Source organism: Calonectris borealis, chromosome 1 (genome assembly GCF_964195595.1).
Source record: "Calonectris borealis chromosome 1, bCalBor7.hap1.2, whole genome shotgun sequence".
Classification (NCBI taxonomy): Eukaryota; Metazoa; Chordata; class Aves; order Procellariiformes; family Procellariidae; genus Calonectris; species Calonectris borealis.
In genome coordinates, this window is record NC_134312.1 from 110,416,427 (window position 1) to 110,440,682 (window position 24,256).

The 24,256-nt window shown below is 41.9% G+C and overlaps 1 protein-coding gene across 2 annotated transcripts in view; it reads left to right on the top strand.

The window, feature by feature from the left end:
- The first annotated feature begins 1,124 nt into the window (after positions 1 to 1,124).
- CXADR (CXADR cell adhesion molecule) overlaps positions 1,125 to 24,256 on the top strand; it is a 38,106-nt gene continuing 14,974 nt past the window's right edge. The window contains exons 1-6 of one of the 2 annotated variants that reach the window (XM_075170610.1): positions 1,125 to 1,228; positions 19,795 to 19,964; positions 20,631 to 20,835; positions 21,206 to 21,361; positions 23,562 to 23,684; positions 24,028 to 24,166. In XM_075170610.1, coding sequence (XP_075026711.1) covers positions 1,174 to 1,228; positions 19,795 to 19,964; positions 20,631 to 20,835; positions 21,206 to 21,361; positions 23,562 to 23,684; positions 24,028 to 24,166 — 848 coding nt within the window. In that variant the 5' untranslated portion in view covers positions 1,125 to 1,173. Of the gene's footprint in view, positions 1,229 to 19,794; positions 19,965 to 20,630; positions 20,836 to 21,205; positions 21,362 to 23,561; positions 23,685 to 24,027; positions 24,167 to 24,256 lie in introns of those variants that run through there. The other variant, XM_075170620.1, reaches the window with a different exon arrangement.

Here is a 24,256-nt window from a genome sequence, read left to right on the forward strand (position 1 = left end):
CAGTCATACGATTCCTTTCAAAATTTGTTTGGCCTGCAACATCTGGACTACATAGCTTTTGCATTTGTGTAAGTATTTGGTTATGGGGATGCTCTCTTAATATAGACAGAGCTGTGGACATAACAAAGGAGATGGCACCAATACAACTTATCCCTTTACTCCACAGGAACAAACCGTAGCGACAGAAACACATTTATGTCAGTTAACACCTTTGCTGTTGCAGTATATAGTAATATATGCATAGCAATAAATTCACAGAACGGACTCAATTATGGAGAATAAACCTCGTCAAGTCCGCCTTATCTTCTGATAAACGTAACTGATGGTTTAGCAGGACGTGGATGCAGACCATGTTTTTCTGGAATCAGCTGGGGCTGCCATTTTGGGCGTCGTGCAGCCGCGGCACGTCACAGGAGAGCCCGACTGCACCCTTTCGCAAGCGCCTCATCTTCCCTTTGTCTTGTTCGCTCGTTTTCGTCAATTCCAGGCCTTTAGTCAAAATGCGTATGCGCTGCACGAGGAAAGCACAAGCCGTTACAACGGCGTTGCTATGGGGACCGGTGAAGACAAGTCTGTCCCGGTGCGCGGGGCAGCTGAAGGGCCAGGGACAGCCGCCGGGAGCGGAGCCTCAACCTTCTCGGCGGTGACCACGGCCGCAGCCCGCCCGCACCGCGCCCTACGCGCCCCGACCACGGCCACCCTGCACCCCGCCACACGCGGGCGCGGCCGCTCGGGCCAACGCACCGCCCCGCTTCTACTGAGGGGGGGGCGGGCCCCGGCGCCGCTTAGCCCTGCCTGCAGGCGGCGCCGCCGCCGCCGCCGGGCGAGGCGCGGAGAGCCCCAGCCAGCGCGGCGGAGGGCGGGGCAGCCCCTCGCCGAGGTGTGCGGGCACGTGTTGCGGCGCCGGGGGCCGCCGGCGGCCCCGCGGGCCCCCGGGGCGGGCGGGGGGCGGCGGCAGGTGCCGCTGCCGGGGGCGGGCGCCGCCGAGCGGCCGTGGGGGAGGGGAGGGGGAACCGGAGGCACGCGCGCGGCGGCCCCGGGGGGCTGGGGCGGGTGCCGGCCGGAAGTGACGGGGCTGGACTGATTCACCTGCTGGGCGGTGCGCGCGGGGCGGGGGAGGTGCCCGCCGGGAGTCCGCCGCCCGTGCCGGTTGCCCGCCGCTCGTGCCGCGCCATGGAGCCGCCGCCGCCGCTGGTGGTGGCGTCCCTCGTGCTGCTGTGCTCCGCAGGTGGGCGCCGGGCGCAGGTGGAGGGGAGGGGAGGGGAGGGGAGGGGACCGGGAGGGAGGAAAGAAGGGAGGGAGGCGGCGGCGGCTCTGTCGGGTTGGGAGAAGGGGCGGCGGTCGGGGGGCTGCTGCCCACCCGGCTTCTCCCCCAGTGACCGGGGGGCGCCCGCCCCGCCGCACCTCCGCCCCTGTGGCCGCCCCTGCTTGTGTCTGTGAGGAGGGGACGCGGCTGGGCGGCGGGCTCCGGCTCCCCCAGCCCTTCTCCCGGGCGGACGTCGCCGCCCGGCCCCTGCCCGCCTGCGGGTGCGGCCGGGTAGCGGTGCCCGGGCGGGCGCTGGCGGCTGGGGCGTGCTGCGGCGCTTTGTTCGCCGCCCGCCGGCGGGGCGGCCAGCGCCGCTGCCGCGGTTTGTCTTTTCCCCTTCCTCCCCCTCGCCCCCGCCTGCCTCCGCCCCCCCCCCCCCCCCCCCCGGCAGTCCTCGGCGCGGCGGGGGGCAACCCGCCCCGCGGCGGGCTCCCTCTGTCTCCCGCGTCGCGCCTTTTCTCTCCGGCGGTGGCGGGGTCCGTGCGTGACGGGCTTTCCGCGCGGCCCCGGCGGCAGTGCCGTGCCGCGGTCCCCGCCCGGTGCCGCGCCCGGCCTCCCGCCTCTGGATGCGCCCCGCTCCCCGGGCCGGCGGGGCGAGCGGCGTGCGCGGCTGGCGAGGGACGGCGGCCGGCGCGGCTCCCGCTGCGGGCGGCTGGGCGGGCCGGTAAGCGCCCCGCGTGAAAACCGAAGTGGAAAGAACAAAAAAAATAAAAAACAAACAAAAAAACCCCAAGCCACCAAAACCAACCGTGCACGTGCAATACCTCCTTGGTGTCTGGATCTCCCCTCGAGGTTGGTCCTGTTCTGCGAGGGCGGGAGGGGCTGGGTGGCTGCCAGGGAGCCCCGGCAACCCCTGCTCCCGGGCCGGGTGGCGGTGACTGAACTCCGGGGAGAAAACAGGAGAGAGTTTGAGGGTGGCGGGAAAGGAGTTGAATTAGGTGGATCTAAACTCGTATTGGTTTTCTTGCTGAGAGAAAACAAAGGCGTTAGGGTTTTTTTTTTGGTTTGAGAATATCTAAAACAAACCAAAACCAAACCAAATGTGCCGGGCTGCTAAAAAGTAGGCAAACGTTTTTCATCTCAAACACGAGGTGTTATTAGGTTCCTGTAATGAACTCAGCTGGAGTGCCATGTTAACGTTTCCTAAACATATCTTTAAAAAAAATTAGTTTCCACTACAGTTGACCCAAACTTATGCGAAACTAGAAAAGGAGGCAAAACACCTATGGAGGTTCAAGTTCACAATAAAATGTGTATCCTCCGTGTCAGGAGGCCAGTTTTTGTTCCTGTTGAAATGTTAATGCCTTTGTTGATGTCACTGCTGTTTTGGGAAATTGCTCATGGGATCAAATTCTGTCTCTATAATGGAATGAAGAACTCTGATCTCTTGCATTAAAGGATATTGGTAGTTCTGCATTAATTCTTTTCTAAGCAGAGTTAGAAACAAGATAGATGCTGTGTAAGAACTATGAGTTACTAGTATTTAGTTAACCGGGTTAGCAATTAAGATTTATATTGAAACATTTCATGTAACTAAAGCTGCAAAAAAAGCTTGTTGTGAGTAGAATTGTTATATGTACTGTGAATGAGCTGGATCACTGCTAGGATATCAAAGGCTATTATACTATAAAGCTAGGAATAATTAATATATGATGACTGTAAAACCAGAACAAAATTTTGCACTTCACCTTTACTAGAGTATACAGGTGTCTTCAGACTTCACTGTGAAATTGGATGACTTCGTAAAGGAAGTAATATATTTGTGTTTTGATTAAGAATATCTTTTGAATGGTTATTTGGATGACTATACCCTGAAAGACACACACGTTTCACAGTCCTCTGAAGGAAATAATTTAGTAATCTATATATCATAGGAGTTGATACATCATCTGAGCTTAGTTGTGTTTTTTTCCTCCATCAGAGTGAGTTAATAATATTTCTGGGTCTGTGTTCCAGGTAGACATTACTTCCTTCATTGAGGGAACGGATGTCAGTAAGTTGCTGTTCTCCGTATGGACCAAGCTTGGAGGAAGGAAGCTAATTTCTGTGCAGTTGAGTGAAAGCTGTTGGCAGTGGAGGATTGTCTAGGTGCTGAAGTCTTTACTTGGGTTTGTGGTACTGGAATAATTTGTCATGGTATTTTAGGGCTTGCACTATGTGCTATTTTCACAGCTTTTTTTTTTTTTTCCCCTGTAAGCCTCACTTTCCTTGTTTCACTGTCACTGAAAGTTGAGGATTCAAAATAACTGGTATTGTATAAATAAGGAGGCTTATCTTGACTGTACAAAATAAACCTCCAGCAGGCAATGGGGCTATACCATTATGTGTTTGGATTTAAGCTGTCCCTGAACCCTGCTAAGGGGTTTAATCCCTCTGTTAAGGTCAATTTCACAGTCATAAATAACTGAATTGGGAACTTCCTTTCCCTTGCAGGAAGGGAAAGGTTCATCCTTGAGCATTTCAGGGTATTAGGGGAGAACAGTTCTTTTCCGCTCCATCTTTGTAATTAGTAATGAATTAATTCTACTGACTGCCTTGGTATTATATGGGTGTGCAACTGATAAATAACTTGTGGCCGTTTCTCCTTGCATTGGTGCTTCTGGAAGGTGACCACAAAACAGGTTGGTGTAGTGAAATTCAGTTTTCTGCTGTCTTGCAGACTTCTGGTATGAGTTTACATTTGGATGGCTATTTTTGCACTTATAATAGCTTTTCTAATTTTACTAGTTCTTCTCTATCTGAAAATCCACTCCAGGTCTGTGGTGAGTGAGAACTTGATGGCCATTTGGTGTGTATTGTAGTTAAGTATGATCAGTCATTTCAAGTAGTTGGGGATTCCCAAAATGTGGAAATTCTGTTTAGCTTTAATGAACACTGTATAGCTGTCATCAACATATCCTGGAATAGGGTAAATGTTGTACTGATGTACCTCTTTGGATCTTGAAATATTTTATTGAGATAATTGATATTAAACTTTTCCAAATCGCAATACAGAATTCTGGTTTGAAGAGGAAAGCTCAGTTGTGATGTTAAGTGCTGCAAGATCATTTTGTGGGGTCTTATGGATATGTAAACTGGTGTATGGGGTTTTTTTTCCTTTTTTTAATTAGTTCTAAGCTTTCCAGAATGCATGGTCATCTCAAGAGTGATATAAAGAAAGTCTATTGTTTCTCATTGTCAGTGGCACTCAGCACACGTTTGCCTATACTGTGACTTCAGGGGGACTGTGGACATACTGGTAACCTTTTCCTGGCAGGAAATCATCTCATTCCATTTGGAGCAAATTCCAGCAAATTTTTGTAGGGTTTTAGAAGGCTGAGAATAAATACAGGTGCCTAACTTGTGATCCTGATATAACAAATAAGGTAGTGACCTATGGCTGTTAAACTTTTAAAAATGTGTAATGGCAGAACGCAAATTTTCAGTAACTATGAAATGTTAACATAGATTAGTATCTATCTTTGTATAGGTATAAGAAAGTGATTACATCTATGGTGATCTATTTAGCTTTCAGAAGGTATGTTATACAAAGTAGTAATGCTGTGCACATAAATGCTGAAATTGAGGATAAGAGTTTGAGTAGAGTTTTAAGGTAAATAACTAGGCAGGAGTTTCTAGTCTGTAGCGATATCTCTTATTGCTGCTCGAGGTGGTTTTTTTGTTGTTGTGGGGTTTTTTTTAACAGTAGTAGGAGGTAATTTTGTACTATATTGAAATTCTGCAACGTGTGATGCTTTATTAATAGAATATTAAGCTTTTAAATGAAGTTCAGGTAAGGTTTGAGAAGAGTCTGTGGTTATTGCCCTATCATTAAGTGGTATTCATAAAACTTGCAAAAGTATTTCCAATAACATACATGCAGGAGCAGAACCTAATGCAGATGGGGTAGGTCAGCATTTGGTGGCTAGTACGCTGTCAGATATGTATAATAAGGAACTTAAGCCTGTTCGTGTCTTTATGCATGCAACAGGATCTTATGGAAGCTTAAGTTAGGAGAAATTTGACTACCACAGGAGTTAAATGATCATTCCTATCCCAGTATCTTAATTACTAAACCTGGTACGCTTCACCCCTTGCAGAGTAATTGTAACAATTTGCAGGGTTCAAGATGTTCTTAAGCGTCTGTTGACATTAAAAGTTACATGAAGTTCAGGACTTCTTTCCGAGGTTTCCCGGATCTTAGTGTTTCAAGAAGTATGAAAAAATTTAACCAGAGGTGACTTAGTTAAGTAGTTACTGCTGTGGCATCGACCATGAGATTTGAATTACAGTCACTTTGCCTTAATTAATTGTCCTGGTTTTGGCCAGGACACGACATTAATCTTGTGTTTATCAGAAGGTATTTTATGCATTCAGAATGCTGCTGCAAAGATTATTATAGCTTGTCACTTAGGTCTCTGCTGACTGCCCACCCCCTGTGCTGGCTTCCCCTGTGTTACATCAAACGTCAGCTGCCTGTCTGTCTTCACTTCCAGTGCTTGTCACAGCCTCTTCCAAAGCCGAGTCTGCTTAATATAGAGATGAAACCACCACTCCTAAATGGCTGGTTTAGCTTCTATTGCTGCTTTACAAAAATATATATTTACATACTACTACTAGTATGCTTTGCTACCGGTTCCATTCATCCTTCGAGAAATTCCTTGTAAATATCTTCGAATCTGCCTCAGTATCGGAGCATTCTAAAACTCATTTGCCACAGTGCCCACAGAGATTTGTATGGACTGGGGAACTTGTTTTTGGTGCCAGTATTGTTTCATCATACTTCCTAACTAATTTAATCATTTGTTGCTGGCATGCATTCATAAGCTTTTAATGGCAGGGATTCTCATTTTGCTTTTGTTGCAACCTTTGCTTCATTTCATGGAGCTTTTAGATGCTATGTGAAACATTATAAATAAGGAGAAGTTTCAACAATTGTGTAGCTCACCAGCTTGAAAGAATGCCCCCCCCTTTACATCAGTTTAGTTACTGCTAGCTAAATATACAGTTAGCTTATGCTGGCTCTTCCCTTTTTTTTTTTTTTTTTCTTCTTTCTTTTTAGGGAATTCCTCTTTTTACTAGTTTGCATCTTTCAGGGGATGGTTATAAGAAGAGCCACTTCAGCCTGTTGCCATGGGAGTAAGTGGCAGTGAAACTACAGTTCTGTGGAAACCTGTTTCAGTAGCAGCTTGAACCTAAGCAGCCCCTGCATCCTTGCTGGTCATTTCCTTTACTGCACAACTGCCTTGATTGTGTGAGTGTGTGGTGAATGGGTCTGAGTTGAGGCTGCTTAAAACTTTCATTTCTTTTTTTTAACCGGTTAGATTGCAGGATTTGAAACAAGAAAGAGTTTTGCCAACCAGCTTGTCCTGGTACAGGGCAGAAATGAGTGACAGGAAGGATGGCAGAAGAGCATTAGGAGGAAAAAACATTCTGCTTGATCAATATTCTCCCATAGGAGAGAAATGTCTGTATAACCTTGACCTGGGGGGAGCTTAGTTGGGGAGTCTGACTACATCGCTAAATCAGGCAATCAGTTGAATGGCTAGATGTTACCTCAAAGATTATTGTTTGCATCCCATTTCATGTTGTACCTGGTATTCATCTGGCTCCATGGCGAGCCAGTTCACGGAGTTTCAAAGTCAGAAAAATACTAAATTTTTGTAAGGTCAGTTTTCTACCAGTTCCTTTTCCTGATCCAACTCAATGAGATCGAGTCTGAGTTGTAACAAAAGAGTCAGCTGGAACCTCAAACCCACATGGGTGGAGTATATTACTATTGATTTTTTTTTTTTTTATGTCACCTACTTATTGGATCATATATTCAAAACTTGTGATGTGATAGAGAGACAAGATTTGGAGCTTTATTGGTTATAGGCTGGAGCCATTCACCACTGCTGTGATGTCCTTTAGCTACTGTTAAGAAGCATCTGAGGTACTTGATGGTCACAAATCTTGCAGTTCCACTTGCTGCTGCATTTTTTTAATAGATAAGTTTTTCATGCCCTATAGCTAAAACCTACACTTAGTATGTTGAAAGGTGATTAATCAACAAGAAGTATTTGGTGTGCATAAAAGGAAGGATGAGAATTTCATACATTCACAACTGTTTTAACTTGTGCCGAGTAAATGAAATTGAAATTTCATATATTCACTGATCCTGCATTTTCAGTTCTTCCTTTTAGATGCATTAACAGCATAAGCTACAAGGGATGTTTCATCTCAGTTGTTTTAAGGCATGTGAAAATTGTGTGTGTGTATATTTTAAAGCCTCCCTAAATTTTTAAATGACTAGTTATCTTTGTGCCTGTTTAGGGTGGATATTTTAATTCTTTGAGCTTATTCCTTTCTGACTGTTTCTTATGGGAGGGAGGGCAGGAAGGGAAGCAAAAGCAGGCAGACAGCCACTTCTTTCTGTCATTCACCTTTTTATTTAAAAAACCAGCAACAACCAAACAACCCAAAACCAAAAAACCCAACCCTGTGCTACTTAATGAAATAATTTTCAATCTTAATGCAAAAACTTGCATGTACTAGGAAAAAGCATTGCTTGTTCAGTAGCGCGGAAGAGCCAAAACCCCTTTACTCAAGTGAAGATAATATGGCTGCTCAGTTAAGTGCTTGATTGTACTTAACTCCCTGATGCATTGACTGACAGATGTGCCTAACACATTCACACTGCAAAAGGGCTGCTTCATGCAGTTTCCTTTTAAATGCCATCAAATTGTCAGGAAAAGAAATCGAATCATGTGCCTTGATTGCTTAGTGACTGTATAAGCCTTCGATATCAGTTTATATTTGGAAAATAGGCAGCTTGCAGGGCTAAAAGCAAAAACAACTCATGCTGTTGATGTAGACTTGGTAGAGGAGAGGCAGTGTGGTGTCAGGATTTGGGTTCTGATTTTTTTTCTTTTTTTGCTTTGGCTGAAAAAAGTCTTTCTAATGGTTGGCCCTCATTTCATTTTACACTTCTTAATAGTATCCTAGATGGTTCCTTAAAGGCTTTTAAGTGCAGTCTGAAGGTACAGTTTCACATTACACCTAGCTGCATTACAGATGCGGTTACATCTGGTGTAACTTAATATGTCCGTCGAGGTTGTTGCTACTTCCAGCGATGGCACTGGGTTCCTCTTCCCTCCCTTGTGTCAGAGCAGCGTGGCGCGGCCGCTGCGTGAGTCCGTTCAGCTGGTACAAAAGAAAATTTTATTTTTGGAGTACGTTGTTTTCCTCTTGGGTGAGTTCACGAATTCAAACCGCCTGGTGGCCGGGCGGCTCGGGGCTGGGCAGCGCCGCTTGCCGGGAGCGCTGGCAGCAGTGTGGCTGGTGTGGGTGTGGTGTGAAGTTGCCCTCCGGGGGTGGGGCTCCCTGGCAGGGCGAGCAAACCCTCATGGGGGCTAGGGCAGCCTCATGGCTTTTGTGTTGCTGGCTTTGTGCTCCCGCCACATACCTTGTGCTTGGGGGACTCTCGTTCGGAGAACCCCACCAGGAGAAAAAAAGCAAAACTTCCCATGCTGTGTCGGTTTTTAGCGGAGTCAACTCTTTGTTCTGGCTTTCTGCCTTTTTGCATAAAGTGTTATACTGGCGCAAAGGGAGGTGACGGGATCAAACCTGAGGATGAGAGGGCAGGACCTCGGCAAATCCAAAGTATTCTAGTTGTCATTCCTGTAATACTGCAGGCTGAATTAGGTCATGTTGGATCATTTAAATGTGACCGAGCATTAAAACTCAGAACTCATAGTGATCTTCTGTAAATGTTGGGCTAAACAGTACTCCTGTGCTTAAAATGAAGATTAATCCCAATTTTTGTTACAATATCCCCTCCCCCAAAAGCGTATCCTTTCTTTCAGTAATGAGATACAAATGCTCACTCTCTCAACTTGATAAGCATGTCCCTGGAGTAAGGTCATCAACTGCTGCAGTTGCTAGGATACTCGGCTGGTGACTTTGGGTTTAGCAACAAAAAAGCTTCAAGAATGTGCTGAACAAGTAAGGAGCACAAGGACAGTTGTAAAAGGAAGGGGATGTTGGATAGAATCTGAAGGCAAAAAGGGATGTCAGGGAAGAGGCGAAAGTTGTGAGGGGAAAAAAAAAAAAAGATCAGTAAAGCTTTAGCCCATGATTTTTAGGTTTTCATAGTTGCATAACTATTCCAGCTGATGTCAGTGAATTGCAGTTGGGAATGAAATTAAGCTCATGCTAGGTATTTGCAGCGTTGGGGTTATTTGTGGTTCTGTTTATATGAGTCTTAAAGTTAAGAATTTTTTTGTTAGATTGGGAGGATGAGTAACTTCAAAACTAATTGTGCAGTACGTTTTAAACTGGCGCATGGGTATGCAACACTACATGAATTAGAGCAAGTTATTCATTTAATGCTGTCTGAGGACATCTAGACTGAAAGAGCTTTTTTTTTTTTCTGTCTTTGAAGAAGTATGCTTAGCTTGTTTCCTGGTTTTTTTCTTCAGTGATTTGAGAGAGGATTTGTGGATTCAAGTGAACTCTGGTAGATACGCAGTAATTTAACGGTTATTGTTGAATTGATGTATTTTGTCAGATTTTTCAGGCTAGTTCAATGCAGGACTGCTTCAGCTTTGGCTTCTGTTCCAAGCAGATCACCTTAAGGTGGTGGTTGTGGTGTTCTGAAGGGGAATAGGTCTTTTTGAGCTGCTCTGCAGAAATTGTGAGCTTAGAGTGGCAAAACTTCAATTTTTGGTACTGGTCAGATTTCAGTGGTTGCTGAAAACCGTGTTTCTTCTGTGAGTCTGGGGATCAGACAGTAGAAAGGAATGTAAGACTTAGTAGTGGATTCCTCTTTAATTGTGGAAGCAGAGGAGAAGTCAGAAATAGGCAGGGGGAAAGTAAATCAGTGCTTTGAAGAAGTAATGTCACACTGGTTACTTTAAGGGTAAGTACAAATGGGAGACTTTGCCCAGTAAATGTGCCTCAGAAAAGTGGTGCTTCCCCCACTGCGGGTTGCTCAGATGAAATGAAGTTTGGAAATACAAACTCGCTGTTTTGAGACCCAGCAGCAGAGTTGACTATCCGGCTGGTGGAACTTTGCTGGGCTTATTCTGACATGCAGGTTTTTTTCCGTATTTTACTTTAAGTGCTCCTGCTGTTTCATCAGTCTTCCCTTTGTAGCTCATGGCAGAACCTTCCTCCCTGCACATAAGTCTTTTAGCTGTACCACTTGTGGAAAAAGTGTCCTGAAAACTTAACCAGACCAGAGCTCTGGGAGTTTGGTCACTCAGCTTCATTCTGCTGTCGGAAAGGCAACTGAGACGGAATGTGAAAGTGAGGTATTTAAAATCTTGCCTCTACTAAGACTAAGTCAATATAAAACTCCAGCGCTTTTCTCCAGAAATTGCTTTGTGGATTTAGTTTCCTGAACTATTCTTATATTTAGTCTGGGACTAAGTGGACTAGGAGACAGTGTTTGGAGCAAGGACTGGAAGCCAAATCTCTTCTCTTCTAGGTGAGTGCTTTTATTCCTGGGTTGTCTTTACTTTCTCTGGCTCTGTAAACTACATCTTTTCTGCATAGTAGAAGGGCTTCACTGAGATGTGTGAGACTGATTAGCTTAGAGAGCGCTATCCTGGGAGATATGAAATGCAGGTATGAACATCTTTTGTCTACATGTTAAATCTCTGTCTTCGGGGATTAATCAGTGTTCTGCCTAGTGGACTTAGGCAAGTTTTTATCTTCTCTCTAAACTTTCTGGATTGGGCCTTTTTGAGGTTTAAGTAGAGGGATATGTAGCATGTTAATGTCAATAGCTTAGGAAACAGATTTAGAAGTGCTTGATGCTTTTGCTGAGAAGGTATGGGGTGGTTTTTTGTTTACTACTTACTGTGAACTGTGCTTTTCTATGAAATTTGTATTGTAACATTGTATGATAACCACAGTTAGGGTGTCAAGCACAGGAAGAATGTGGTCTGTGGAGCATATTAAACATTAACTGTTTAACACTTTTGATAATAGCAGGACAGTACTTTCTTTGTTAGAAAAAGCTTTGCGATTTGCCTTTATCAGCAGTCGATTATCCTGAAAATCTGAATTCTCTGCAGAGTTCTACAATAATTATATACTAAAACCAAACCTGCTCTTTGGATACATACCCACTATAGATTCAGGTGCAGTAATGCTGCCATTTTTTCTTTTCTTGTTTCATTCACTGCTGTGTGATTATCTTGCTCTTGGTAGTTCATTGCGTGTTGCTTGCTTGTTCCTCTCCCTCATCTCTTGCTTATTCTTACCTGTTCCTGTGAAAGTTAAGCGTTCTTCAGTACCTAGGTGCCTGACTAAATTAATAAGGTGTGTCTTGAGCTAATACATGTTTCGGATTCTGTCCTGAAGCATTTAATGAGAGTATCTGTGTGCTTTGGCCGTAAAAGAGGATTTTAGAGTTTCATTCTGACATCAAAGGTCTCCAAATCTGTTGAATTTGCTTTCTAAAGGGAAGACAAGTAATTTTTTTTGTCATTCTGTTAAACTTCTGTTTTTCTTCTTTCTTGTCATTGTTCCTTTAATGTTTACTAAGTTAAAGAAGACTCGGTAAGTATGACTAGAGCTGGTTGAAAAACTGGAATTGACTCTTTTCCCTTCACTCCCTGTCCCCCCAAGTCACTTAGCCTGAATTTCTGAAGCTTGGTATAACTTCTACAGAAACTGAAGTGGGGTTAACCCTGCCTTAATCTGTATCAGACCTCATCAGGGCCAGGGACACGATGTTTTCAGGATTTTTTGCAGTATAGTGACGCTTGCCAGAAGTTGTACGGTTTATGACATGTGGAAAATTAGATGCACCAAAGCTTCACAGCGTTTTGGGCTCAAGTTCCAGAAAGCTATGACTGTAATGGGGCCTTGCTCTTGCTGTTGGAGGTAAGGTGCTGGAAACTGTGAGAACCCAAATCTGAAGCTAGGCTTTCTAGCCTTTAAGGGTCCCACTGGTAAAGCTAGGATTCAGTCTGTGGTGCAGTCAGTTATGATAAACTGTGGCAAAACAGCAGAAGCAAACTCTGCCGCTTGTGGCTATCTTGGCTGTGCTGATGTGACTCAGCTCCTGGGTGCTGTAAAAATCACTAAAATGAGTAATGTCAAATATTCTTTTCCCTTTACTTGTGGAAAGGCAACTTTTAATCCACTTACATCATCAGGAGCACGCTGCCTTGCAGAGGCTTGTTTTGGCATCACTTGGGGATACTGAAGTTTTGTGTAGTGAGGAAGCAGGAGAGGATGGTGAGATGGTGGCTGCTTGTGGGGATTTCAGCCATGAAGGAGACTTATGTTTGTCTTAGATTGTGCCAGTCAACACTGGGAAATCTCCCTCAGCTAGGCACTCCTCGGTGTGTACCTGCCTCGGTGTGCACTCCCTACTTGCCAAGGGTGTAAATTTAAGTTGACTCCCGCAGTTCTACAGGGCCTCATTTCAGAAATGAGGTGTTGAAATAAGGTGGTGTAGAAGTGTCTGTGGAGGTGGGAAAGGGGAGAGTTGGGGTACTTTGCTTTATAATGTCATTAGAGCTAGCTGAAAAAAGTAGGAGATTAACTGTGGATGAGAGGCATATTCAGAAGTAAAATTAAGATGGTGGGGAGTTGGTTCCTGAGACTGAAGCCTGTCAAGTGAAAAGATTTGATCACAGCTACATCTATACTCTGCATTTGAAAGAAGAGTCTAAGCTGAAGCATCTCTTAAGTGAATTTTATAGCCCATATCTCTCAAAGCACTGACATGCATTTGTGGTTGTCATTGTTATTTACTTCTTAAGGTCTCATTCTGTGAAGAAAAGCGTGTATGTATTTACAACCATTCCTTGTTTACAAGCCGGTATTGGCAAACCAGGTGGTTTTTGGAGAGCCTGCTGGTAAAGTTGAAGTACAACATCTCTGAACTCAACTCTTACCCCATGTAGAAGCTAGACTGTGCATCTTTGCAGCTGTGCTCCTTAGTGATGCCGTTTCAGACTTCAGTTTGAACCTGGCGGTAGTCCTGCCTTCATGGTGCATCTCCCCTACTCCTGCCCCCTTGGTGCGTGTTAGCTGCCATGGCTTCTGCTGTTCCAGCCGGTTGTGTTCCTCTCCTGTTACCCATTTGGGGAGGGACTGCCTCTGTTGGGTTACGTAACACGTCTGTGATGCAGCGCTATCTGATGCCAGAAACATTCATGCCAAGGTTAAATTTACACTGTGTAAGCCAGCAATCCAGAATTTCAGTGTATCCTTTAACTTTTTTTCGTTTAAATAAGAAAATACTAAATGCATAAATAATTCATCTAATGAAAATTTGCTCTCTGTTATTTGTTAGTATATATCACAGCTCTATTTGTATCTGTGTTGGAATGGAGAAAACTTAGCTCCATTTTAATTTTTTATCTGCTTTCTGTGTTGAAGATTCTTTTATACTAGAAAACAGTTTCCATCAAATTCTATCTATGATTTCCATCAATCATTCTATCTATGAATTCAATCAATTCATTTTTCCTAGATTATTCTTAAAAATATTAATAATGCAGTTTGCTAGGCTGTGTTCCACTTGAGTGGTATTTGAAGGTATGTCCAGATATTCAGAAGGAAATACAGTTTCTCTGAAGATGGTGCATTGGTTTGCACCCCTTCAGAAATCATGTGAAAAACTTGTTCAGTCATGCAGATATAGTTTGCAATGCTCTTTAGGGTCAATTTCCCAGAGAAAGAGTATTTTATTCCACATTAAAAAACTTAAGTCTGAATGCTCAGAATCCAAAATGTGTATTGACCTCTTACCTGCTTCTGATACAAACTTTTATAAGGGATAATACTTTCCATCGAGGAATGGTAGTTGTCTTTTTCTCACCCAGTCACAAAGGTTCATTCTTCTGTTTGCCCCAACTGAATATGGCACATGTTCTCCTTGTACACTATTTGGAGAACAATATACATGCATTTGGACCAATTGCACTTCTATGTTGATAGTTTTCAGTTGTTTTTTGAGAACCTGTAGCGTGCTTCTGAGCCTAAGTTTTGCAGTGATTTGTTTGCTGCAATTAAAAATTCTAATGCTCAGCATCTTTGAATAAGCAGGTAACTGACTGGAGGAACCCTCATCTTTCTGGCGTGTAAAAACAAGTCTGAAAAAGGTCTGAAATTTTATCCATGAAACCCTGCTAACCAAAACAAATACACGTCACACTCGGCTTGATAAAATGTCTGCCTGTCATGTACTAGCAGTTAGATGCCACAGTTGATCCACTCATGTTTTGAGGAGCGTACTAGGGGAGTGAAAACAAATTGAATCTTCCTGATTTGAATGGAAACTGAAGGAGGTGGGGCTTGGGAAAGCTTGGAGAAAATGTCATCTTGTCACTATGTGCATCGGCTTCATATAGATCTTTAATGCAGTTACAGAATTATTTGTATGGGACGTGACCTCAGTCATCCAACCTTCTGCTCCAAGCAGAGTCCACACGGAGTACTTTGGTCTTGTCTGTGTCGGCTGTCACTAAATCACCTGTCCTATTTTCCTTTTTGATACTTTACTGCTCATGTACTAGTAGAAGCTTTTTAGGTTGCACTTAAGTCCCTTGCTTCTTTCAGCTTTGGTTGGGTTTTGACTTCCCTAGCAGGGACGCTGCATGCCTGGGCAATGTTTCTGTATTCCTCCCTTGGTAAACTGTTCTCGCTTCCTCCTTTTTAAGCCGAGCTGCTGATTGATCTGTTTATTTTCCCAAGTGTTGGGATGTACTTTTCGTGTGGTTAGAAGCAGTTGTCCTTAAATACCGGCCAGCTTTCTTGAGCTCTTTTGCCTTTCAGAACTGGGTCCCACAGAATTCTACCTATGGAATAAGTCAGCCTGCCCTTCTGGAGTGCAGGGTCTGTACTGGATGTGCCTTCCTCACTCCTGTCAGGATTTTAAACTCCACTGTTTCATGGTCACTACAGTCAAGGCTGCCGTTGCTCGCATCCCCAGCAAGTTCTTCCTTTTTTTGTTGAAAGCAATTCCAAGAAAGTATCAAATGGGTTGACCTATTTAGCATCTGTTTTTCCCTGAAATCTTCCAGAAGCCTCCTAGATTGTTTGTGTCCTGCTGTGTTGCCCTTCCAGTAGATGTCAGGGAGGTTAAAGTGTCCCACAGTAGCCAGTCTGTGATTTTAGAGACTTTCTGGAATTGCTGAAATAGACTTAATCTGCTTTCTTACCCTGAGGTAAGAAAGGTCCGTATGGACCTCTCCTTTAATCCTGACCCACAAGCTCTTAACCAGCCTGTTGTCTGTCTTGTAGAACAGCTTTCTGTGTTCCAGCTGCTCCTTCAGGTAGAGGGCAATTCACCTGCTGTTCTTTCCTTCCTGGCTTTCTTAAAAAGCCTGTATGCATCCATGACAAAGCCCCAGTCATGTGAGCTATTCCACGTCTCAGTTACTCCGGTGTCATAGTTGTGTGTACAGGTACTTGAGGTGGGTCCCCTTTCAACATGTTTCATCCTTGCCAAGGTCTCTCTTCCTCCCACCAACCTGACCCATGTACTTAACATGTCTGAATCTCTATTCACTCCCTTAACTGCAAAGTTTTATTACTATTCCCTGGTAGACCTTTCACTTAAAGTGCTTGCCACCAGATTTGGTGAGGGTGTTCCTAACCAGCTTTGTCAAGCAGATCCCATCTCTAACTTAGCAGCCCTCGTTTCTTAGGGGTACATGCGACCATAAAAATTAAAACACTGCCTGCAGTGCTAGTCCTGCAGCGAGTTGTTAACTTCTAGGATGTGTGTCCACAAGCCTTTTCCCCTTCACATGAATGAGCAAGGAGAACAAATGTCACCTGGGGTCCCATGTCCTTCTTTGCCCCTGGAGTTCTCCAGTCACTCTTGGTTTGCTCTCTATTTGTTAATAGCATGGGTGCCTGTGTGAGTAGGTAATAGTAATAGTTGGGGAGGGGGAGTCAATAGTGGTAATAATAATAAGGAGTAGTAGTTTAATAGTTAATAGTGCAAGGGTTAGAGAACCCTTGGCAATCTCTTTAACATGCTGAATCTGGCCAAACCTCCTTCACCAGCATATCTGGCAGCAGATGTGTGTGTCTCCTCTGCAGAAAGGAATCTCCAACTCGTATTACCTGCCACTCCCTCGTATTGCTAATGCTTAGTTCAAACCCAGCTAGCTCTGACACCTGCCTTAACTGAGATGCTTGCTGCTTCTGCCTGTCATTCTAACGTTGACAAAAAAAATAGAGAAGGTAGAAAATAGCTTTATATGCTTGTGTTCTTAAGGTAAGAAAGAGACTGTGGAGCACTAGTATAATAAAAATGAAGTGTTGGGAGATGTGCAGTAAGAAAGGAATTGAGATTTATGAAAAATCTCTGAGACTTAGAAGGCTCAGACCAATGTTTGGGTACCTCTCATATCAGCTAATGTGTGCTGCAAGCTTCATGTGCAGGAATGATTGTTGAGAGCTATCCTGAGGTTCATGTGCTTCATCTTCCATTGACATGTTTACATGCAATCAATGCGTGTGAACATACTACTCACACTTCAAGAGTTTCAGTTTTTGTCACAATCTTCTATGTGGGATAAATTTCCAGCAAGTCACTTGAGGCTGTTGGGTTCTGCTTTTATTTGGCTTATGGTCACTATGTTGTTTCATATGCTTTGGATCAGAGAAATGAGTGCTGTAGTAGAAGCTCACAGTGAACTGTTTGCTATTTGTGGCTTTTAAAGCACTTTAAGCAAGCTGCCATGTGATAGGACTATTGGAGCCTAGTTTCCTAGGTGTGTGTTTCTGAAATGTAGTATTTCCAGCTTTTAACATAATTTTTCTTCCTCATTCCCAGTGTACTTGCTCCTTTTCTCAGTGTTCTGCTATCTGAAGGAGAAACAGGTTGTGTAATGTCCACTTTGAAATTATACTCGCATGGAGTTGTCTGGCAATGAAGAGGCAAGAGATGATTGAAGAATCTAACGCTTCTTAGCTATGTCAGAAAAAATGACTTCTGGCTGCACTGGAATGTTATTTCTGCTTTTGTATTTGATTGAAATTGTCGGAGATGAACAATTAATGGGAGAAGAGGGAGAGAAATAAAACATTGATTGTACAAGTCCTGTTTGTTTAGAAAATTAGTCAAAAAAATCAACATACAAATACTCATCTGTCCAGTTTGTTTTGGCCATGTTGTGTGTTTTAGCAGGCATCAACTAACAATCAGAGGTTTTACACTTTTTAGTAGTACAGATGTGTTGTAGCATCTCCAAAGTATGAATTCTGTTACCCACTGTGAAGAGGCAGATGTTATTGTGTTCCTCTTACCTGAATTAGTGAACACTTTCTGAAACCCTCAGCAGGTCCCCTCGTGGGGAGGGGAAAGCAAATCTATGTTCTGTGGTCATCTGTTGTGGAACTTCAGCTTGAGTGATTAACTCTTACTTCAGAATGAAAACTTTTAATTTCCCAGGTTACAGAAACTTTCAAGAAAGTAACATCGTAATGTATTTCATCATCAGTCACTAAACTGTACTTGACATCCCATCTCACTCCTTTAATATAGTAAAATGAAAATGCAGAAATGCAATTTGGAGATGAACTTGAGGATATTGTATTACAGTTCCCTAATGAGGCAGTGGCTGAGAAGGGAACAGAAGAGTATGGAAGTCACTGAAAAACAGGTCAGGAATTTGCATTCTTTGTTCCTGTGCTTTATGGAAACATGAATGTACTCTGAATCTGCCCGTTTCTAGAGATGATGGCTAGTAGTAATACTGTCTTTGTTTATGCAAAGCTGACCAAACTTAAGGATTATACTGTAATATATTTCACTTGTCAAATGACCTTTTTAAGAGATTTAGAATGGCTAGTTTTACATGTGGAAATCTGAAAGGATCCTTTAGAAGGGGATAGCATCTGTGGCAAGTCAACCAGTATTTATAGAGATTAGTATCATTTAGGAAATAGTATTAATTCAACATAGTAGCAGAGAATTAGTTGCTCAGGTATGTTTACTGTGGTCAAAAAAGAGGTGATACAAACCTTTTAGAATTATCTTTGAAAAGATGTACATGGGTTGGTAAGAAAGATTGCACCTAAATCTCTTTTGTTCCTCAGATTGATGTTTCTTGGTTTTTTTTCTGGAATGAAGGTATTGCCATGCAAAGTAATACCATGAATGGCAGGAAGCAAAATAATGCTACCTGATTTGTAACTGTGTGTTTGTTATTAACAATTGTGAAGGTCTTTTCTTGGAGGCTGTTGTCTGAAATTTAGTATGTCAGGTGCTTTCTCTTTCTGAATGATTTTTTTTTTTTTTTTTTTTTTTAAAATACCTGCTAAAGATCCCTTTGCTTTGGCATCAGGAAAAGAATCCAAAGACTTGATGCAGAGCAAAATTTTAGTAAGGTAGAAGGATAGCTGTTGCAGTCTGATCTACTGCAGAAATGCACTAGAGCTTCTCTACGATGTGGAGAAGTGCAAGTTAGATAATAACTTGAGCTAGCGTAGAAGTGCAGGTTAGAGCTTAAATGCACTGTTTATATTAATTTTTAATTTTATTTCATCTGAGGCTACGATTCTATAGATGCACCAAAACGATCTGTCTTCTTCACACTGGCCGCTCTTGTGGCCTTGCATCTGTTGTGGCTGTGGTAACATCTGTGTGACTGTCTAGCTATGATGGGCAGCAACCTACACACATAAAATGACTGTGAAAATCTGAGCTTGGTACCCAGCAAGGTAGACAAAACAGTGGATGTACAAATGCCAAACCTGTTTCTGTAACGAGCAAATGGAGCTTTCCTCTTCCTGATTGCGATGTACGGGTCTATTGGCGTGATAAGGGAAGCCTTTGTTTGTTGTAAAAAAGGGGGAATCTTGCTTCAGGCCTTCTGAGTAAGTCTGTTTGGGTCACTATATGGATTCTTTTGCAGGGTTGAATTGAGGAAAATTTGTTGTTTGGAAACATGTTTTGCTTAGAGGCATGCAGACAAGGATCACACAGTGTTTTTTTGAGGAGGAAGACAAGCAGAAAGGGTGAACAAATCTAAAAACTCTTTGAGATTTTTGCAAAGGATTCATTTGTTCACGCCCTGTAGATAGAACAGCCCTTAGACTTCAAGGCAGAGTAACTTAACTTGATCTAACCCAAGACTTCACAATAATTTTGTCCGTGCTGGCAGACTTCATCACTGTTCCATGCTCTCATTTTACTAATGAGGGAGTAGTGGTAGGGTGATTTTCTAATAACTTGAAAAACTGCTGCTGAAAATTTTGATTTATTTAGCTTCGTATGGGACTTAAATTCTACAAAAAAATTGTATGGTTTGAAAGATGTAACTGCCTGTTGGATATGATTCCAAATGAACAATACACGTCTTTGCATTGTGTTCAGCAGCATACTGCACAGGATCTCTGAAGTAGTGACAAGTCTGATAAATGACATGATTTCTATACAGGAAAAGTATATGATGGATTTGAATATATACCAATATATAATAGAACACTTACAGTGAAAACTACATGCTAAGTGTTTTTAAAACAAAAATATATTTTTATAGGTCTAACAAGAAGCCTAAGCATAACTTCAGTTGACCAATCAATGTTTGAAAAAGCACAAGGAGAGAAAGTTACGCTGCCATGTACTTTTGTACTCTCAGAAGAAGATGAAGGTCCGCTAGATATTGAGTGGGTATTGATACCAGCAGATAATCAAAAGAAGGAACAAATAGTAAGTAGAGACTTTTTTGGACAGTGTTAATTCAGTGGTTTGAGTAGGTCAATGTATGAACTTTGTTACTGACTTCCACCTTTTCAGGTTGGGATTGCTTGTGATCTTAAATTACTTTGAAGCACCAGTCATATGAAATATAGTGGAAGTTTTGGTATAGCAGATTTAAGTGTGAAATGTGAAGAAATTTCTCACTATAAACTTGTCTTCTAAAGGAGAACTCTAAAATTAAAAATGCTTCAGTTACGGAAAATAAACTATGCATTTGTACCTGCATTATTTTCCTGATTGAAAACTGATTTATGGGAATTTGATTTTAAATATATTAACTCTTTTCATTATTAACTCTTTCCTTTCTTCAGAAGCCTTATCAAAAAGATGACTCCTTTTAGTAGAGAGGTTTGACAGAATGAATGAAGATTAGAGCAATTTTAGACAGTTTTCTTTCCGTTAGAAGTCAATGGTGACATGCTATTACTTGGATAGGTGTTTGGCATTAGAGTACTGTATGTGATGTTTTGAAGATTGAGATATTTGGCTATGTCATGCCTCTGGGATTATTTAAAGCAGTAGAAAGAAACTGTCAAGAATCTGAAGATACCAAATTATTTTGAATGTTTAAATGCCAAGTGGATTTCTGAATCATATTTCTTTTTTTCTTGATAGATAATTATGTATGCAGTAGACAGGATTTATAATCATTATTATGCTTCTATGACTGGGCGGATGCAGTTTACTAATCCTGATCCCAGATCTGGTGATGGTTCGTTGGATATCCTGAATTTAAAGTCAGCAGACACTGGCACATACCAGTGCAAAGTGAAGAAGGCTCCTGGAGTTCAAAGCCAAAAAATACAGTTGACTGTACTTGGTAAGATCATGTTTTTCGTGAATATTCAGTGACACTTTTTATGTGTTTATTCCATCCTATATTTGATATATAAAATGAAAACTTCTGTCGGGCAAAGTCTTACTGAATCTGTGATGATGCATCCATTATTGAGACTTTGCAGGAGGTGGACATCATTCTGTTCTGGGGGATGAAGGGAATAATATTCAGAATAATGAGCATTTAAAAAAAATTCTACATGTGGCTTGTATTTCATAGAAAATCTTCCCATGCATAGAAATGGTTTGTTGCACAAGCTTTGTCTTTAGCTAAATGGACTGACCTACTAGAACACAACTGGTAAGCATTTTTATTGTGACTATTATTAATTCAATAATACTTTGTTTTTTAGTAAAGCCAGCAAGAACTAAGTGTTCCATTGAAGGATCACAGGAGATTGGAAAAGACGTTATGTTGAAATGTGCGTCACAAGAAGGATCCCCGCTTTTGTCTTATGACTGGAGAAGAGTATCTGGCACACAGGAGCTTCCTGCCACTTCCATGCTGAGTACTGTCAAACTTTATTTATTTTTCTGAAATACTTAAGAAAGATTGCATTTGTATTTTTGGCTTATCTTGGCCTGTGAGCATCTCATGCTTAATTTTAGTATCGAGCAGTCAAGATAAGTGTCATTTCTACCCTCTCACTGGATCATAAAACTGACTTTGAAACAAGTTGTGTGTGGGGTTTTTTTGTTTGGTGGGCTTTTTTTGTGTGTGTGTGGGTTTTGTTTTGTTTTGTTTTGTTTTTTTTAATTCGTAGTGGGAAATGTTTCAAGCTTTAAGTTGAGATTCTTACCATTAGGCTGCAGAATCATGCACATCTGTGCATGAGTGTTGTGAGTTCTCTTGCTTGGTGATGTCGGCTGCTTTTGTGCTCAGGTGGACAGTGGGGAAAAGTCAGAACAGAGTCTAGACAGTGGTTAGAGCTGCCTTCAGGGAAGTGGAGATAAAAAGCTTGAATTTTATTAGAGATTGAACTGACGTCTTAACTTTCTGATCAAGTGACAGAACTTCTTCCTTAATGAAGGAGTCTTTAGAAGAAATGAAACAAGTCTTTAGAAGATAAGCTGTCCAGAGCAAAGGAGAAGAGAATGCTTACCTCTTCTTGCAAGAGCTGACATCCAGGAAAGAGTTATACGTTATGAATTTTGACTGATGGATCCCAAATTATTATAGTGGTGGTATTGGATTTTTATTGTGAGAACTTAATTATAGAAGGTTAATTTGTGAGTTTTGGCTTTTGAAAGTTATTCCAGAATACTTTTTTGGAAAAGTACTGCTCAATACCAGTTCTTTTTGATCTTCTTTGTAGTTACGGAAACCTTAAACCTCGAGATGGTGCATTTTCCTTGCAGATGAAGCAGTTTAAAAATCTGCTTACAAGTAGACACATTTTAACTCAGGTTGTGCAGGACATATAGGGCAAAGTGGTATCATGCGTCTGAAAGTAGCCAAAGTGAATGTCGAGGGTGGAGGGAGTTAAGAACTTGTGTGGTTCTTCCTCATAGGGGTCTCCTATCCTCCCTTAACTTACACCTCAGGAAATTCAGATGTGGTTTCAGTTTAATTGATTTAAAACAAACAGAAACTGACTTCTGTGAACTTCTCCAGTCTTGTTTAAATTTTTGTTGTCTATTAGAACCTGTTGATATCTTAGAACACAGATCTCTCAAAATCAGCTACATATGAAGAACCTCGTACTGTTCTTCATTTTGATCTTGCCTCGTGGTAGTGCTGTTTGATATCTCTTATCTATTGTTTTGACAGTGAACAGTTGATTGCTAATGTCATTCTCTGTACCATTCAAGATCTTAAGCTTCTGTTGTTACTCCCCTTCTTTCTCCACATCTCAAATTTGTCTCATGGTAACAAAAAAAATCAATTGACAGGATCAGTGCTGGACAAGAATGACTGAGGGAGTATACAAAAGTGGCATGTAACTCGATAAAACAATGTTTGTGAATATAGGCTTGGGGACACTGAACTTGTTCTCAAGAATCTAGATACTACCTAACTTCTTCAGCAGGAAGAGCTAAGTATTTGTGTGATGCTTTGTTCCTGTGATGTAGTATCTTGCAGTGCTGATGGCAAATCTGTTAGCAATTCAAGCATGCAAACCATTTGAAGTTCGTATAGTAGAATCTCACAAAGGTAGCTGTCGATGGCTTTGGAAGTCCTGGGGGAATACTCTCTTTGTTTTCACTGGTTCATGTCTCCTACTTGTCAGCATAGCTAGACTTAATTGATGACCCATTGGAGTGCAGTGTTTACGTTGGATTCACCTCATGTTGAACATGGGTTCTGCAGGCACCTGAGCTGGTTGTGTAGAATGGGTTTAGACAGAGAAAAGAGAAGGAGGTACTTCTGGGATGCGGTTAATCTTTTGTATTTTAGAATTCTATGTTAGGATGAGAGAATTTGCCACTTCAAGCATCTGTTCCTTTCTGTTGACAGAGCAATTAGTCTGTTGGCTTAATATTAAAATCAAATGCTGAGGAATAAATTCCTAACAAGGCAAAAGGCTTTTACAAATATTTGCAAATACAAATTTTGCAGCGCCATAGACTTTTGTTTTTATTTGGGTATTTTTAATACAGCATTTTTTAATTAAGATTTCATCTATGTGCTGGATTAATAATTCTGTAGTATTGAATATGGAATTAAACTTTGGAAAATGGTAAACCTTAACCTTTTGTTGTTTATAGATAAAAATACAGGAGAACTTCTGTTGAAAAATGCCTCTCAAGACTATTCTGGTACATACAGTTGTGTTGCCTCAAACAGAGTCGGCACGGATGAATGTTCTGTTGAGCTGAATGTCACCCCTCGTAAGTGTTTGCTGTGTAACGGTCACATAGTGTTTTGTGTATTAAAACTGAATAATCTTGTTTCTCTAAACTCCTAAAAGGTTAAAAAACCAACCTGTTGTGTAACTGATGGTTGCCACTTCAAGTCTTTACTTCCCAAACTGTTGCTTTTTATGCAGAATTGTGTGTAACTCTTATTATTGTTTTAAATGCATGTGATTGAAGCATACCTCTGTGATTCAGTGATATACTGTTAACCTGGATCATGTGGAAACATACTGTTTTTAATGTTGAGTTGAGAGAAAAGAAGTTGGTCGTACAAATTTGGCACTTAATGAACAGTATTGTTATTTATCTATTCTAGCTATAAATACAGCTGGTAGAATTGCTGGAGCTGTTATAGGAACTCTACTGGGTCTTTCTGTACTGGCTTTTCTCGTCTTCTGTTGCTGTAAGAAACATAGAGAGAAGAAATATGAGAAAGAAGTACATCATGATATTAGGTAATGATAATTTCTGAGCAGTATTATTTGAAGATTAATTTTAAATGTGTATTTCTGCAAGTAAGATACTTAACAGTTGAGATTTCTGTC